This window comes from Emydura macquarii, unplaced genomic scaffold, assembly GCF_026122565.2.
Source record: "Emydura macquarii macquarii isolate MOO-44397 ecotype Brisbane River unplaced genomic scaffold, CSIRO-AGI_Emac_v2 contig_2676, whole genome shotgun sequence".
Lineage (NCBI taxonomy): Eukaryota > Metazoa > Chordata > Testudines > Chelidae > Emydura > Emydura macquarii.
In genome coordinates this window covers 37966535-37982393 of record NW_027132813.1, presented here as the reverse complement: position 1 = coordinate 37982393, position 15859 = coordinate 37966535, and the positions used below count along the sequence as shown (strand labels likewise).

The window sequence follows — 15859 nt, the reverse complement described above, 5'->3', positions numbered from 1 at the left end:
TTGGCAAGGATGTGTTTTCTTTAAATCATACTGAAAATTTTTTAAATGTCATTATTTTACTCTCTTAAATAAACAAAACCTTTCAAATGGTCTGGAAACATCAGGCATGGTATACCATGTTCTTCAAGCCACTTGCTGGTCATTGACATCTGGCTATACCTGTTTTCCAGCTTTCTTGCTTCTTCGCTCTTGTTTACCTGTGCAAACTACACCCACGATTGTATTTGGGAAAGTTCTGTGAGATGTGGTTTCTGTAGCTTGCCTCTGCTCTTCTCCACTGAAAGAAGGTTCTGTCCTTGCCATCTTTTGTGTCTTCCGCTGCAATTCTGAGGTTCAGTTTTCTCTTTCCTACTGGTATGTTTTTCTTAAATTTAGGATTGAGTGACAATTTCTGAACAACATCTGTGTAAATCTTAAAATACATTTAGTTTCCTTTTTTCTTTAAATGGAAAAAACTGACAATATATTATCTTAGTAGATTTCAGAGGTAATTTAGAAATATACTATTTCATGACTGAAATCATCAGCTGTGACCCGACATCTGATGTCTTAAGGTAGAAGTTTTAAAGGGTACACCATATTTGCCCAGGTACTAAAACCAGGTACACATGGTGAGAGATGCCAAAGCTGTATTTGGTGTGTTGACAGGCTGTTGGGACTTGAACATTGCAGGTAAGACTAGGCTGGGGAATTCTGGATTATGGTTGTGTGACTTTTGTAATAAATAACCCCACAAGGTAATATTTATATTTGGAAAGCTTGCACAGAGCTACTGGGGACTGTGGAAGAGGGAAATAGAGGAAGGGGCTGCATATGCGGCCACTTAGAGGCCAAAAGGGGGCATCCTGGAGGCGGCCCCCTTTCATATTGTCTCCCAAGGTCACATTTTTCTCTATAATTAATTACTGAAGAAATGCCTCAAGTAGGGAATTTTGATGAGCTGGAGCTGACTTTTGCGCTGAGCTGGAGGTAACAAATGTGGAGACTCGACTATTTACTGTAGGATTATAGAAGCACTTTCTCGCTAATAATGTTAGAACTTGGTCCAACTTCCTTTGAAGTCAGTGGGAACTGGATTGGGTTCCAAACTCATAATGTCCTAGTATCATTCCAACCCCACTATGTATATGCTGGCCTACCTAAAAAATTCCTTGTAGTTACATAAGAACTGTTATTCCTAATTAGACCCTTGGTCCATCTAATACAATATCCCATCTCTGACAGCAGCCATCACTGGATTCTTCAGAGGAAGATGCAAGAACCTGGCAGTAGGCAGATATGGGATTATGTTCCCACCACATTATATTTCATTGTAATCTCCAATAATTAGAGGTTGCCTTAAGCATTGAAACACAAGGTATAATATCTCTTCCAAAAATTTGGTTAGCATTAGCTATTACAACTCTGGACATTCTTTTTTTCTCTATATAAATGTCCAATCCTTTTTTGAAATTTACTATATTCTTGGCCTCAATGACATCCTGTGGCAATGAGTTCCACATTTTATGAAAAAGTATTTATCGGTTTTGAATTTGCCACCTTTCACTTTCATTGAATATCCCCTTGTTCTTACTTTATGAGAACAGATGTTCTTAAGCTACCTTCTCTATAACGTTCGTTATTTTATATATTTTTATCATGTCCCCTCTTATTTGTCTCCTTTCTAAGGTAAACAACCCCAGTCTTTTCAATCTCTCTTCATAAATTTTCCCAAACCATGCTTGCCTCCCTTCTGTGAACCCCCCTGTAATTATACTATATCCTTTTTGAGATGTGATGACCAGTACTGCACCAAGTATTCAGATGAGATTGCACCACTGATTTACATAAAGGCACTACAATATTTTACTCATTATTCTCAACTCCAATCCTTATGCATCCTAGCATTTTGTTTGCTTTGCTAACCAGAACTGCACATTGAACAGAGGTCCTTATTGAGCTGTCTATAATGACTCCCAGTTCCCTTTTCTGAGTTGATACAGTTAATTTAGAACTTTGTAAGGTATATGAATTACTTACATTTTTGCCTTCCAGTGTTTATTACTTTTCATTCATTACGTTGAATTTCATTTGCCATCATGTTGCCCATTCACCTAGCTTGGTGAGGTCTCTCAAATTTTTCACAGGCCTTTCTGTTCTTCACTAACCAAAATAATTGTGTCATCTACAAATTTTGCTACCTCACTGCTCACCCTCCTTTCCAGATCATTAATACATATATTTAATATGGGACAGTGCAGAACCTTGAAGATTCCCACTGTGAACCTTTTTCCATGAAAATTGATCATTCTTCATTTGTATGGAAATAGCAACATTTATAAGTTAATAGAGAGGTTTGAAATCCATTTGAGGACACCAGGAGATGCACAGTGTACATGTGCAATACCTTCTGGAAATGAAAAGGTGGGGCATTTGTTCACAACGTGTTTGATGGTTTGGAAGTCTCTGTATTTGCAGTAGGGCGAATCCTTGATTCCCCATTTGTGCATCAGAGGTGTGCATCTTCCATGTAATGCCCTAATATGGTTGATTATCATCCATGTCTTCAGCAGAGCAAGAAATCAGGCAGTTCGATGGTGGAATCATCTATGAGTGCTTATTGTTTATGTCAGAGCCTGCCCACTGCATCCACCAGGGCTGAAGTTGGATGACAGAATTCTGGGTGGCTGGACTTAAAGCAAGAGCGAGGAGAGTGAATAAGGTTGAGCTTATAAGGAATGAGCTTTCTTGGACTCACACAATTTAGCCATGTCTCACCAGATGGTTGGAGGAGGGACTGCAGGGGACTGGAACCAAGGCCAGCATTGCCATTCTTAGCATTCAAGCATCACAACCCCAGCTAGATCCTGCTAGCTTTTGGATGATATTGATGCAACTTTGTTTTATGGCTCACCTGCTTCTGATGTTGTTGACAGGTAAGGCTGCGATCAAGGGTGACTGCTAGATAGTAGAGGTTAGGAGCATGGGTGATTGCCTTGCCACAGAAGTTTACATTCAGTATCCTCTTAGCTTCAGAATTGCTGAGATGGAAAGCTGATGATGCTGTTTTTAGTGGGGTTTGAGCCACCAGTACCTAAAGTAGTTTTCCATCCCCTTAACCATTTAATCCTTCTCTTTGCTTTCTGTCTTCCGAGCTGGTTTTTGATCCAGGACAGTACTTCACTCCATGACTATGTAGCTTCTTTAGTAGCTTCTTGTGAGGGACTTGTCAAAGAACTTTGAAAGTCTAATTACATTATGTTACTGGTTTACCTTTATCCACTATTCTATTGACATGTTCAAAGAATTCTGAAATATTAGAGAGACATGATATTAGACCCTATCATCTCAGGATCTTTTAGGTATTTTATTATTGTTAGGATCATTTTAACCAAATGGCCACATACAGATGTATGGTTTTCTGGGCTGTAATCTCCCAATCACCTCTACTTTACACACACAACCTCTACCACTCTCCAGTCTTCTGGAACAGTGGGTGTTTTAATGAGATCGCGTATTTTTGTTAGCAGCTCAGCCACTTCATACTTAAGCTCCTTCCGAACAGCTCGATTTATATCATCTTGGCCTGATGACGTACTGCTTTTTGAATTACTAGTTTGTTTCAGCACCTCCTCTTCTGATGCTGCACTCTCTAGTGACTACAATATAATTAGGTTCAACATCGTATGCGGAGGTAGGGTACCTGCAGGCTTTCTGCTTCTAATATACTTTTTTTTTTTTTTTTTTTTTTAAAGTCTTGTTGTTTTATGCCACATTCTCCTCCCCATAAATGGATGCATTTCACTGTCGGGTTTTCTGCAGAATGTAAAGCATATTGAGGCTAAATATGTTTAGATAAGAGGTGTTGTACAAATGTATTATATAATATTTAAACGTAAAGCTCATTTATTTATTAAAACCTGAATTAATAAGGAACAATATTTTTAACTGCTGAAAATAGCGAATTATTGATCTCCAATGTTATAGTGCTATCCTTGGCTTAATATTTCCTATGACAGGTGTCATCACAAGAGCACAGCTGGGCCTTGTGGCAATCATCCACCAGTATGTTCGTTATGATGAGATATATGAGGCGATTAGTGTCCTGAGCAGCATGAACTGGGACACTATGGGTCATCAGTGTTACATAAGCATGAGTGCCATTGTAAATCACCTTCTTAGACAAAAGCTGACGCCACAGAGAGAAGGTCAGAGTTTGGTTGTATTTCATAATTGCTTATACTTATATTTTAAAAACTGTACCTGAATTATTGTGATAATACAGATTGGCTTTAAAAAGAAGACTTAGTATTTACAAGGTCCTGACTATTCAGGATAACGCTTTGTTATTCTACAATAAATGTCATTATTATATAGTCATTAAATGTCATTGTTATATAGACAGATGTTTTCAATAGGATTATGCACACACATATAAATTGCATTTTAATTCATATTAATAGTAAGGAAGGTGTAATAATACATATATTACATAATATATACACATATATATATAATGTATGATATATCATTTATATGATATGTATATGATAATATATGATACAATTATATATATATGTATATATCTGTATCTATCTTACATTGGTATCAGTGATTAATGTTGGCCAATACAGAGATCAAATATTTATTTTATATTAATATTTATAACAAGCACCAAATTAAGGACAGGCATAGTTATGGGGAGGGCACAGGACTATTTAGTTCAGTTTGGGGGTATTTGCAAAAAGGATGGTCTTTCAATGTACATCCAGTTTCTTTTGGAAATCTTAAGACCACTACACCTATATTCACTGTAACCTCCCTGTCCCCTATGGTGACTCCTCACGTCCCCCACACGAAAGGATGAATTTAAGGCTCAGTTTCATCTCTTCCGGACCCTGGTGTGATGGCTTCCCACTGAATTATGTATCAGAATGCAATAGACTCCAAGATTTAGAGTGCAACAGTTGAGTGAGAAGGTGTCATGCCATGGCCCAGCAAACATACAGGTGGTCAACGATTATGGGAAGAAAGGCGTGAGCTAGTGAATGTGGTAAGCCACAGATCTCAGAAAAAATGTTGGCTGCCCAGTCTTCTCTCAAACCATCAGTTGGCCTACCCTGTTCTACAGCATGAGATGCAAGTCAGATTACCATAACCTCCACTCTGCAAATGTACAGTACTAAAATCTTGTCTTAATAGAACATACTTTTAAAGCAGTGGTTCTTAACCTTTCCAAACTACTGTACCCCTGAAGCCTGAGTCCCACCCCCACGGGGCTGAGGCATGTAACTTAGTTTCATGGCGCCCCTGTGGCTCCAGACAATTGCCTTTCTTGCCACCCCCAATACCAGCTCTGCACTTGCGACCCCTCTAAAATCCCAGGTTAAGAAACACTGTTTTAAAGTAACCAGAGAAAAATAGGCTGTTCTTGAAAGTGTTATAAAAATATGCACATTCTAAATAGATGTCTGCGTATTTTCTCCCCATGCAGCTGCCTAACGCTGTCTTACAACAGACAGAATTTTATTCCAGGCCAGATTTATTCTATATGAATCTAACAAATTTGACATGGTAATTTGTTTTCTTTTTATTAGTGGAACCCAGTGAGCCCTTTTATTTGTAGCAATATGGCAGTTATCTTTGAGATCTTTATTTCTGCCTTCAACCTCAAGCTGGGCTATCTAATGAATCTATAACAGTGCTAGTAGTTACCCATATTCCATGTAGGTTGGCACATTTCAGAAGTACAGAACATGCTGTCAAGAAAACAGCAATAGGAAGAGAGTATGGCTTGTTTTCACAATGGCATTGCTGTATTTAGTTTTAATCTAAATTGACTGCTGCTTTGAAAGAAAATGACTTTAAAGTTCATTTTATATTACTGTTTAGATTTAAGATAATGCAAACCCTAATTTACTAACACTTTGCCTATGTTCATAGCATTGTATTATTAGAGCATTTAGTGCAAACAAACCTAATAAAATAAATGGCTAGTTCAAACAAATGTTAATAGCAGTAAATGAATGAGATTTTGTCTGTCTAATGATACAATGGGTCAGGTACACTCTGCTTTTAATGCGCACACAAAACGCCAATTAACAATAATGGGGTTTGCACATTCACCGTAAAAAGAGAATCCCTCCTGGTAAATCAAATTCCTTCAGTGATTTGAGAAAGATAGAGACTTTCATCCATCATTTTGCCCTACATTTAGGAATCTTGCACTGACTTGCAGACAACAATCACATCCTATAACCACATTAATGTTACTCATCATTAAAGTAGTCCCACAAAGACACTTAGGCCGCAAACACTTTGAATAATTATAAATACTGGGAAAAATACATTTTATATTAAAAAATATAAAAAGCCAAAGTGCCATTGTCAAGAAAGGGGGACTCGCAGAAAATACTTCTGAAAAAGAAGGGCCTCCTTGTCTTCTCATTTACAATCATTTTAAACCAGTGTAACTCCCTGGGCTATGGTGACCATCTACTGACCAAACACACAATAATGAACACTGAAAAGCTGAGCCTCGTTATTCCTTCTTCAGTAGGAAAGAGAAACGTTGGGTTAACTGGGAGCTGATTTTTACTGGCGAACTTGTTCAAACTGTATTGTTCTTATGAGTCACTGTTTTAATTATGCATATCTGGCAAAAGGTTGGTTCCTTATAGATTACTTAACTTTTGACAGCTTTTGGTTGCTCAAAGTCATTGTCAACTCTACTTCATGTGAAAGTTTATACACAGGCTTGTTTTTGTACTAGCTGTCGTATTTTAATTTCGTCTTTCCTGTGACAAGCTCACATTTCATCTGTGGTTGAGAAACCTGACTAACTGCAAACATGAGCAACCTGTTGTAATTGAAGCAGTTTCACTTGTTTCATTGCTGCTGTGTTTGAACTCCACAGCACAGCTTGAGGCAAGCCTTGGAACCTTTTATGCTCCAACAAGACCCCTGTTGGATACGACTGTGTTGGAATATAGAGACCCAATAAGCAGATATGCAAGAAGGTTCTTCCACCACCTGCTCAGGTGAATGACAACTTCAACTTTTATTAACTTCAAATTAATTGCACATTTCAATAACCGCCCACTTTAATGTGGTTAACATTTTCCAAAAGGACCACCCCTGAAAAAAATGCATTCATTGCCGTTGTTTATTTAGCTTGCACTTAATTCCTTTCAAGTATGATGTTGTAGATAAAGTACTGCTTAGAACTCTTCTATCATCAATACACTTAAAAATGAATCAATCTTTTCCTTTTAATTTGATAGAAAGAAGAAAGTATGCTTTCAGAGTGATTAATGGGCAGGCTGCTTTTAGACTAATAATTGGAATAGTAACAAACTAGAAGGAAACATTGAGTTTTAATTGATGCTAAAAATGCAAATGAGCAGTGCGTGGTCCATTTTTGGCTCTAAGCCCTGGAAATCTTAGTCTTTTGTTTTTCCCACCTTCGGATTTCTCACTAAAGAAATAATATTCCAGGTCATAACCTTACTGCCAATGTTATTATTTGAATAATACAATCTTCAATACCATTTAAAAAACTAAATTCAGTTTCAGCCGCAAGAACAAAGGAGTAAAAAGAAATGTTTCTGTGACTTGTAATTAATACAGTGACTTTCAAAACATTACAAAACCAAATTCAGCTGAGGTTCTATAACAATGATGTACTGCTAGGGTTTTGATCAATAATAAATTAATGGCCTAGGTTTTTTTGGGTTGTTTTTTTGTTTGTTTTGCTATAAATGTTAGCATATAACAGTTGACTGCAAGCAAGTATTCACAAATGCAATTGAAATTTTTACTCTGTTTTTTGCTTAGAAGATATTCAATTAATGCAAATGAGGTAGAAATTCTTTGCCTTGGTGATAAATAATAATGTTATACCATATTTTTATACAGGGGACTGTCAGAAAGAATAAGACTCACATACTTAAAAATGAAAGTACCCATTTTCTGTGTCTTATTAGAATGATATAAGTTTCCCTGCATATGCAAAATTATGAACTGTCAATTATTTTGAAGGTAAAATTTAACCTCTATCAGAACTCAAAGAGATAATTGTCTTCTAAAACTGGAAAGCCTGAAAAGGATAATCTTTATACTAAACTAGTCCACAAAAAGGCCAAGGGAATGTTTCTAAATTGATTAAATTTCATAATATGAGCATTATAATATGATGCTTTAAGAACAGAACCTTCAACAGAGTTTATTGCCGATACAATTTGGTATTACGTACCAATTGTGTCTTTGCTCTTCAGAGGGAAGCAGTGGGAAAGATGCAGTGCTATAATAGCCAAATGGAGGTGCTCTGGGCCATTTTGTCTGCACAGAGCAGATACAGAAAGAATGCCTCAGAGATTGCTGCGAGGTGAGCGTATAGTGCTCTTTATAGCTGCTGGTGAAAGGTGTATCCTCTCTGACTTGAGAGCTTGCTGCCAAATGCTATCAGGCATGCAGAGGCATGGGGCCCTGACTAAGCTCTCAACCCTTGAGGCTGTAGAGCATGGCTGGGTGCAGTGAGCCAAACTCTCCTCCTCCCACCCCCACCTCAGCAATCAGGGAGCCTCAGTGTTAGTATGTTGCCTGAAAACTGTGGCATGGGAGCAGGGGAAGGACAGGAGGGTCTCCCTGCGTGTGCTGTACTGGATAAGGCAGAATGTAGCCCTTAATCAATTCTTATTCCTAATACTGTAGCAGTTGGTGCATGCTCTTCTGTTGTCTTCCTGTTGTCAACAGGATTTGTATTCAGTGGAATCCAAGTGATATGATCATGTGATTGCTGGCAGGACAGATGGCAATGCTTAAAGCTCATCCGAGAAGGCATAATCTAAGTACAAAATGAAATGTTCAAAAATGGGAGCTTTATCTGATAGAAAGCAAACAAATAGTGTCAAAGCTGATCTTTATTTTATTAAAGTGGTTCTGTCTTAATTGGTGTTTATTTCCTGCTTCCTTTGAGATGTTTCATCAAGTGGCTAGAAATTATTTGATTGTACACTAAATGTAAACTGTATTATAGACTTAAAGTAACACTGGTAAACCAACTTGATCACTTAGAGCCAGAGTGTACCATAGAGGATATGTCTACAGAACCACTAAGCCTGGGCCTGTGTGACCCATGCCTGCAGATTCAGTGTTTCCAAACCCACACTTGAGTGTCCACACTGCATTGGAAACCTGGGCACCACGGTGCTGTATGCTGCGCTACACAGACCTGAATCAGAACTTCAGCTTCTGTGTGTAAACCATAGTATCTCACAGTTCTAGTGTCCTTACCAGCTGAAGCCACTCTAGGACTTGGTCATAGTGAGTTGTGGGAGAACTTGTCTGTCCATCCCATGGGAGGTGACCAGAATTGTTTTGGGTGGATTTAGCCTACCAGCTCATCCAGTCAAACCATTTTGCATCCACACGCTTCCAGCAGCCAGAGCCATCAACATGGATTTTGACCCTGGAAGAAGTTCTCCACCTTATGCTGTCAGTCCTATTTTGGGAATCAGGCAGACCATCTGCAAGACACTGGTGGATATTTCGGTTGCATTTTGGAGGGGAATACTGACATGCCAGCAGCAACCCAGCTGATGCTGCTCATGCCTATTGCCTTAACCACAGATTCCCCCTGTGTAGACTGATGCTTCTGGAGCAGGGCCACAAGCACAAGCTGGTGGGATCACATCATCAAATGGGCCTGCAATGATCAATAGTGGGTCCAGACCCTTCACATGAAGTAGACATTCCAGAAGTTTGTGATCAGCTTGCTCCAACTTTCTAGCAACAGGAGGCAATGCCAGTCCAGAAGCATTAGCCATATAGCCAACTGTAAACGGGCTACCCCACACTGATACAGGTCTGTGGCTAACCAGTTTGGAGTTGGCAATCAACTGTGTGGGTTGTTGTGGCAGAGGTTTGTGAAGCAATCAGGACTTTGATGTACCCAAAAGTGGAGGGCATTACAGATGTTCCTGAAATAATTGCTGACTTTGAGAGAATGGGCTTTCCAAACTGCACCGGGGCCATTGATGGGACTCGTGTGCCTGCAGTTTGCCCTCTGCAAGGAGCACATGCGTACATAAACTGCAAAGGGTACTGCTCCATCGTTATGCAGGCCCTGATTGATGCGAGGGGCAAATGAATGGACAGTGACATGGGATATACTTGCAGGGTGCATCAGACCAGGATGTTTGAGAGATTAGGATTTTACCTTCATGGAAAAGCTGGGCCATTGTTCCCACCAGGTGACATTGTTAGGAATGAAGTCATTGTTCCCTCCGGTATTCTAGAGGACCCTGCTTACCCCCTTTCACTGTAGCTTATAAAACTGCACCCTTATTTCAAAGGACCTGACAACAGAAAATTCAACTACACACTCAGTAGCTGTAGGATCGTGGAGGAATGTGTATTTGGCAGATTGAAATCCCACTGTCACTGCCTTAAAAACTATTTGGATACCAGTGTCATTAGTGCAGTCCACATGTGTGATCTGCTGTGTTCTGCACAGTGTCAGCGAGAAAAAGGGGGAACCTTTTAGCCAGGAGTGAGCTCAAGACACTGCCGGATTACTGAACGATACACGCAGCCGGACAGTGCACCTATTCTGACTGGTGCTGGATCAACATGCATAATAGAAATCAGGGATGCTTTGGGTCCTGTACGCAAGGAGGAATGAAATGGTATTTGGGATAGTACTGTGTTATGGGTGTGGGGCAGCTATAGGATATTTTTTAATGCACTGGCATTTTGTATTGTACATTTTGGAAACACTTCCATGAAATGCATGAGATGCGCTATGTGTTTTTGTCCTTACTGGCCCTGTACTGCAACTCACAGTTTATGGGTTACTGTGATGGCAGTCTGTAAACGTTTATTATGAAGTTAACTGAGAGTGGGCAAGGGATGACATTCATTACAATCTGTGCCACTTTTAATGTTAGAGATAATAAAACTTGCTATTGAAACTTTGTGTGCAAATTCAACCCTTTATTTTATACAGGGGTTTAGATGCCAGTGTAAGAACCAGAAAGGCAGACCAGCTGCCTCACAATGTACAACACAATAAATCAGCTCAGTGCCAAAATAGTGAAAGATGCATATTTCCAAATTACAAGTCCAGCTATTCCCGGATGTCCCCTGTCCTCTATTTTACTTGGTCTTTCTGGTGCATTTTGCATGTGAAGGCTGTGACTGGACTGGAATAGATGAATGCACATGGTACATTTATCCATTCCAGGTGCTGCTGTGCCTGTGATGTGATCTAGCCACCTCCTGAATTGACCAAAGACTGGATAGTGTGCAGGACATGATAGCATGAAAGGGACTCAGGGCATGCACTGAAGGTGGCTGTGGAGCCTGCAGTCTGGTAGCCATGAGCCCAAGTAATCACTCGAAGAGCACAGCAGGTGGTGCTGTGTCTTCATCCCTCAACCTGTGGTCATGTTCCATGAACCTGTCCACCAATCTCTCTTTGTGCTGAGTAGCCTCTATCTCTCGTTCCACCCTTCTTGCATCCTTATCGTTTTGATACTGCATTTGGTGCTTCTGGAACTCTATCTGCTGATTTATTTTATCTAGACTCTCTGCCATCAGTTCATCTTAGACTCTCTTTCTCCTTGCCCACAGTAGTTGGGTTTGCTCCCTGAGGCTCCTGGTGCCACGTGCTTGCCTATGAATGTGGATGGGCCTTGAAAGGGGAAAAAAAATTGTCTGACCATGATAAAAAAAATTACATTTTCTACTTTATCAAAGGAACTGCTTTGATTCCAGGTGAAAAGATCCTTTTTATCAATGGGTTTTATTTTACTGACACAAAAACACTGGCCACTTTGGAAGTACTTTGCAGTAGCACTGAAAGCGATCTAACATCATGCTGAGACACACATCCAAAATTCAGTTGAAAGGATTTCTACATCCCTTTCATTTTTTTTCTGCGGGGAGAGGCTGATGGGACAGGGACTTATTAGTGATCTAGTTACATGCTATGGTTTTTGAGTCCTTTCAGGCAGGGCAAGCTCTGGAGAACATTGATATTTTGGAGGTCCCCAAGTGGAAGTGTTAACTTCTGTTCCAGGCCAGCAGAGGACAGCCCTCCATCTATGCTAAGAAGATATTTAGGCATCTCAGAATGGACAGGGCTCATGAGTTACAGGGGTGGCCCTGATAAGCATTCCCTAATTCGGAATGAAACCAACCATCTGTGAGACGTGCGCTTTCATCACCAGCCAGCAAGGGCCGAAAATTCATTATAAAATCAAGATGATGCTGATTTAGCATGGAGACACAGTACAATCTCCTTATAAACACCCTGCATCCATGCATAGACCTGACGGACTGCCACGGGGACTCCTAACACAGACAGACATCCTCTGCTGTAATTTGATCTCATATATTAAAGCCAGCTATGGACCAAATACACACTCTGGTTTTGTTTGGACTAAAAATGGCCATGTTTTGGGGGGACTCAGTTTACAGGCTGTACAGGACAGTGGCTGATTTTTAAGGGTGTTCTGTATTAGATAGGTCACAGGAGGGGTACGTGAGGCTACTAATTGTGGAGCCTCAATCATACTTATAACAGTCAGTGAGTTATTAATAAAAATATTTGTGATATCTGCTTGTTTACCTTTTTTCCTCTTTTTGCGGTGTCTATATTTGGTCCCACGTGCTGTTGGGGTGAGGAGAGGGCACAAGAGTAATGCCGTTGGTTCCACCCTGAATGGAAGCATACCAAAACCGTGGCTTGTATTAATAACTTCATAGACCACAACCCAGAAATTCCCCCATCCATATATTTATAAAAACAAACATGGTGGTGGAAACTTACCAGTCTATGCTCCAGCACTTGCCCTGATGCCGGTTCTGTAGCCAACTGCTCCCTGGACCCAGGATGTGCTGTAGCTGATCCAGTGGCATAGCCTCGTTGATTACCGTGTCAGCACCAGGATCACTACTTGCCCTTCATCCATCGGTTGGCTGTCCTCCAACGGTGCGTGTGATTGGGAGGTTTTAATGTGTCATCCCTTCTCAGCTCATTGTCATACACCACTGGGGGCTCAGTGCTCACTACACTTCCCAGTACCTGTTGAATTCCTCCTAAAAGAGGCAGGAAATTCGGAGTTTGCAGAAGCCTTACTTTTGCAGTGGTCTGTCTTCAGCTGCTTGATTTGCCCTCTGCATCGTTCTGCTGCCTAGCCAATCCCAAGTACCGCCAACTCCTCGGACATAGCTTTGTAGGCATGATCATTTCTTGTGCTCTTGTTGAAGCTGAATACCTTGCCTGCCTTGCAGCAGAGGTTAACTAGAATCCAGCTGTTTTTCTCTGTTCAGCTAGCTGCACTCTTGATGCAGGACTTCTTCTTAGTGCTGGCAATAGCTAATATACATGAAGGTTGTCTGAGTTTTTAGTTGAGCAGCCAGCATAGAAATAAAGGGTTAAATGCTGAGCAGTGGCATTTGAACCAGGAGGTTGCTTCCTGTTCCGGAAAATGAGTGGGAAGTTTTGGGAAGCTGGGAAGCACAACCCCATGGGATTATGGGATAGCATTGGCAGACTCTCTAGGTCCCAGTCTGATGACCCAGACTTGAGCAGCATCCACACTGCAAAATGTCTGTGTTGCAGCAGGACTCAGGCTCTGAACCACCCCCAGCAGAGTCCACGGGCCTGAGTCCAGAGCTTTCCCGGGCCTGAGTCAGACTGATTTCTGTGTGGACACAAGGGGACTTGGGTTTAAGCCTGAGTCAGAATTGTGCCTTAGTGTAGACATACCCTTAGGCACAGTTGCATCACCCCATGGTGGGCATGGGAAGGCACAATGCTTCCTGATTCTTCCAAGCACGGAGAGGCTGCACAGCCACTGCTGTATCCCTTTGTGAGGTGCAGCATATTTCCCACTGCACAGATCTGCTGGCCAGTGCTTGGAGGGGGTGGAGGGATGAGATATGATCTCACCCTTTTGGGGCACCATGCACTTTTGGAGGAGTAAAGAGTTCTTGCACTCCCTATTGCTCAGGTGCATAAGGACGGGGACATGAGACAAAGACAAGGATATGGATGCAGAGGATGGGGAAGGCATAGATGGGGGCATGAAGAGGGCATGGAGAGAACTGGGGAGATAGAGGACACCTGGGGGGTCTGGAATGGGGGCAGTGGACCAAGAGACAGATGAAGGGGAGAGTAGGGAATCAGGAGAGACATATGGGGAGACAGGAAAAGGTGGACTCTTTTATGCATCTTAACTTTAAATGCTTAAACATTTCTAGACCTAAAACTGAAAATTGTTCATGTAGACAATCGTTCATCTCTTTTGCTTGCCCCACCAGTGTGCTCCAGGTCTTGCCTGGAGGGGACCTACCTTCTGCAGAGTTAGAGTAGTTCATCCTACACGCTGAGGCAATTTTTGGCCTGTCTGAGGGGAGTGCCACAAAAGGTGCTAGTTGCTGTAGAAGTTTTATAATGTGAACGCCTGTGTTCACTGGAATCTGGACTAAGATCCCCCTCAAAGACAGGCCACCAAACAGCTGTCCCATGGTAATGGGTCACTGCCACCCTAATCAATACTGTAGGTGGCAGATTCTGAAGATAAAAGGCTTTGTATCACATTAAAAAAGAATTGAGGTATCTATTTCCATCTCAATGAAATAATAGATCTTCATTTCTTGGTGCCCCACTTGTGACACCTTAAAGGGGCCTGATTTTTGGAAAGTGCTGGGCATTCACCCTTTGGACATCAGGCCCCTTTAAGGTGTCTCAAATTGGGCACCTAAAAATGAAGATACCCAAAAGCACTATTCACGTCTGAAAATGTCAGTCATGACGGATTGTGATAACACAGAAAATGAACAGCAAAAAGATTAAAGTAAATCACTGTTAGAAGGCAAAAATGCAAATTACAACATGTAATTTTAATATAGCCGTGTTGTTTCTGTCTGTTATTATAAAAGTAAGGGCCCAATCCTGCAAGCTGCTGAGCATCCTCAGCTTCCATTGAATTCAGTGGGAGTGGAAGGTGCTCAGTGTTTTTGCAAGAGCAGGCCTTAAATCATGAGAATGGAATACCTTTGAATGCAAGTGTTTTATATACAAAATGAAAATTAAAGGCATCTTAACCACAGATGAAAAAGCTATCAGAAACTGTTTCTCACCAGTACCGATAGGAGCATGAGGGCCTGTCCTGGGGAGACATAAAATAGGGATTTATGGTATGAATAACTATTTTTATTTCAAATTTGAATTCTTATCTACAAATAAAATACAGATACTGAATTACAAGCATCAAACACATCTTTGGTGTTTCTTGGACATCAAAAGCCACTCTCCTGATTTACTATAATATCATCATGTATTTAATGTATTATGAATACAGAACATGGAAAAGGATGGAATAGTTACTTTTCACTTGTTAGGGATGACATTACATAGCTGACTCATGGCTTTGCTTCGCTCCACTCAAGCATTCATAAATTGTACTTGTCATATTTCCTAATGCATGAAAACAACTTGTTTATTTTACACACATACACGCCCATGCTCTGTGTTTTATTCAGAACATGTCTGTTTCTGTCTCTCTTTCTCTCTCTCATACGCAACAAGCACGCATACACTCCAAGAGTAACATTTCATGAGCTGAAAGTTAAGGCACTTACACTAACATCTAAATTGCAGCTGCAGAGTTGGCACAAGTCAGAATGTAGTCAGCAGATCAGCATTTACAATTTGTCCTTTTTTCCCTTATAGCTGGAGTCTATTTTTGTGTTTGTGAATTTACATTTTAAAGAATTTGAAACTTTTATCTCTATTACATGCAGATCATGGAAAATATTTTAAGGTTCAAGGACAACTTGGATCTCAAAAATCTGACAATTCCACCAA

General features: G+C 40.6%; 1 protein-coding gene across 1 annotated transcript in view; it reads left to right on the top strand.

The window, feature by feature from the left end:
• The window catches only part of WDPCP (WD repeat containing planar cell polarity effector), a 243472-nt gene that overhangs the window by 140022 nt on the left and 87591 nt on the right, over positions 1–15859 (top strand). Inside the window, exons 12-13 of the mRNA XM_067565236.1 lie at positions 3999–4187; positions 6896–7019. Of these exons, the coding sequence (XP_067421337.1) occupies positions 3999–4187; positions 6896–7019 (313 nt within the window). The remainder of the gene's footprint in view (positions 1–3998; positions 4188–6895; positions 7020–15859) is intronic.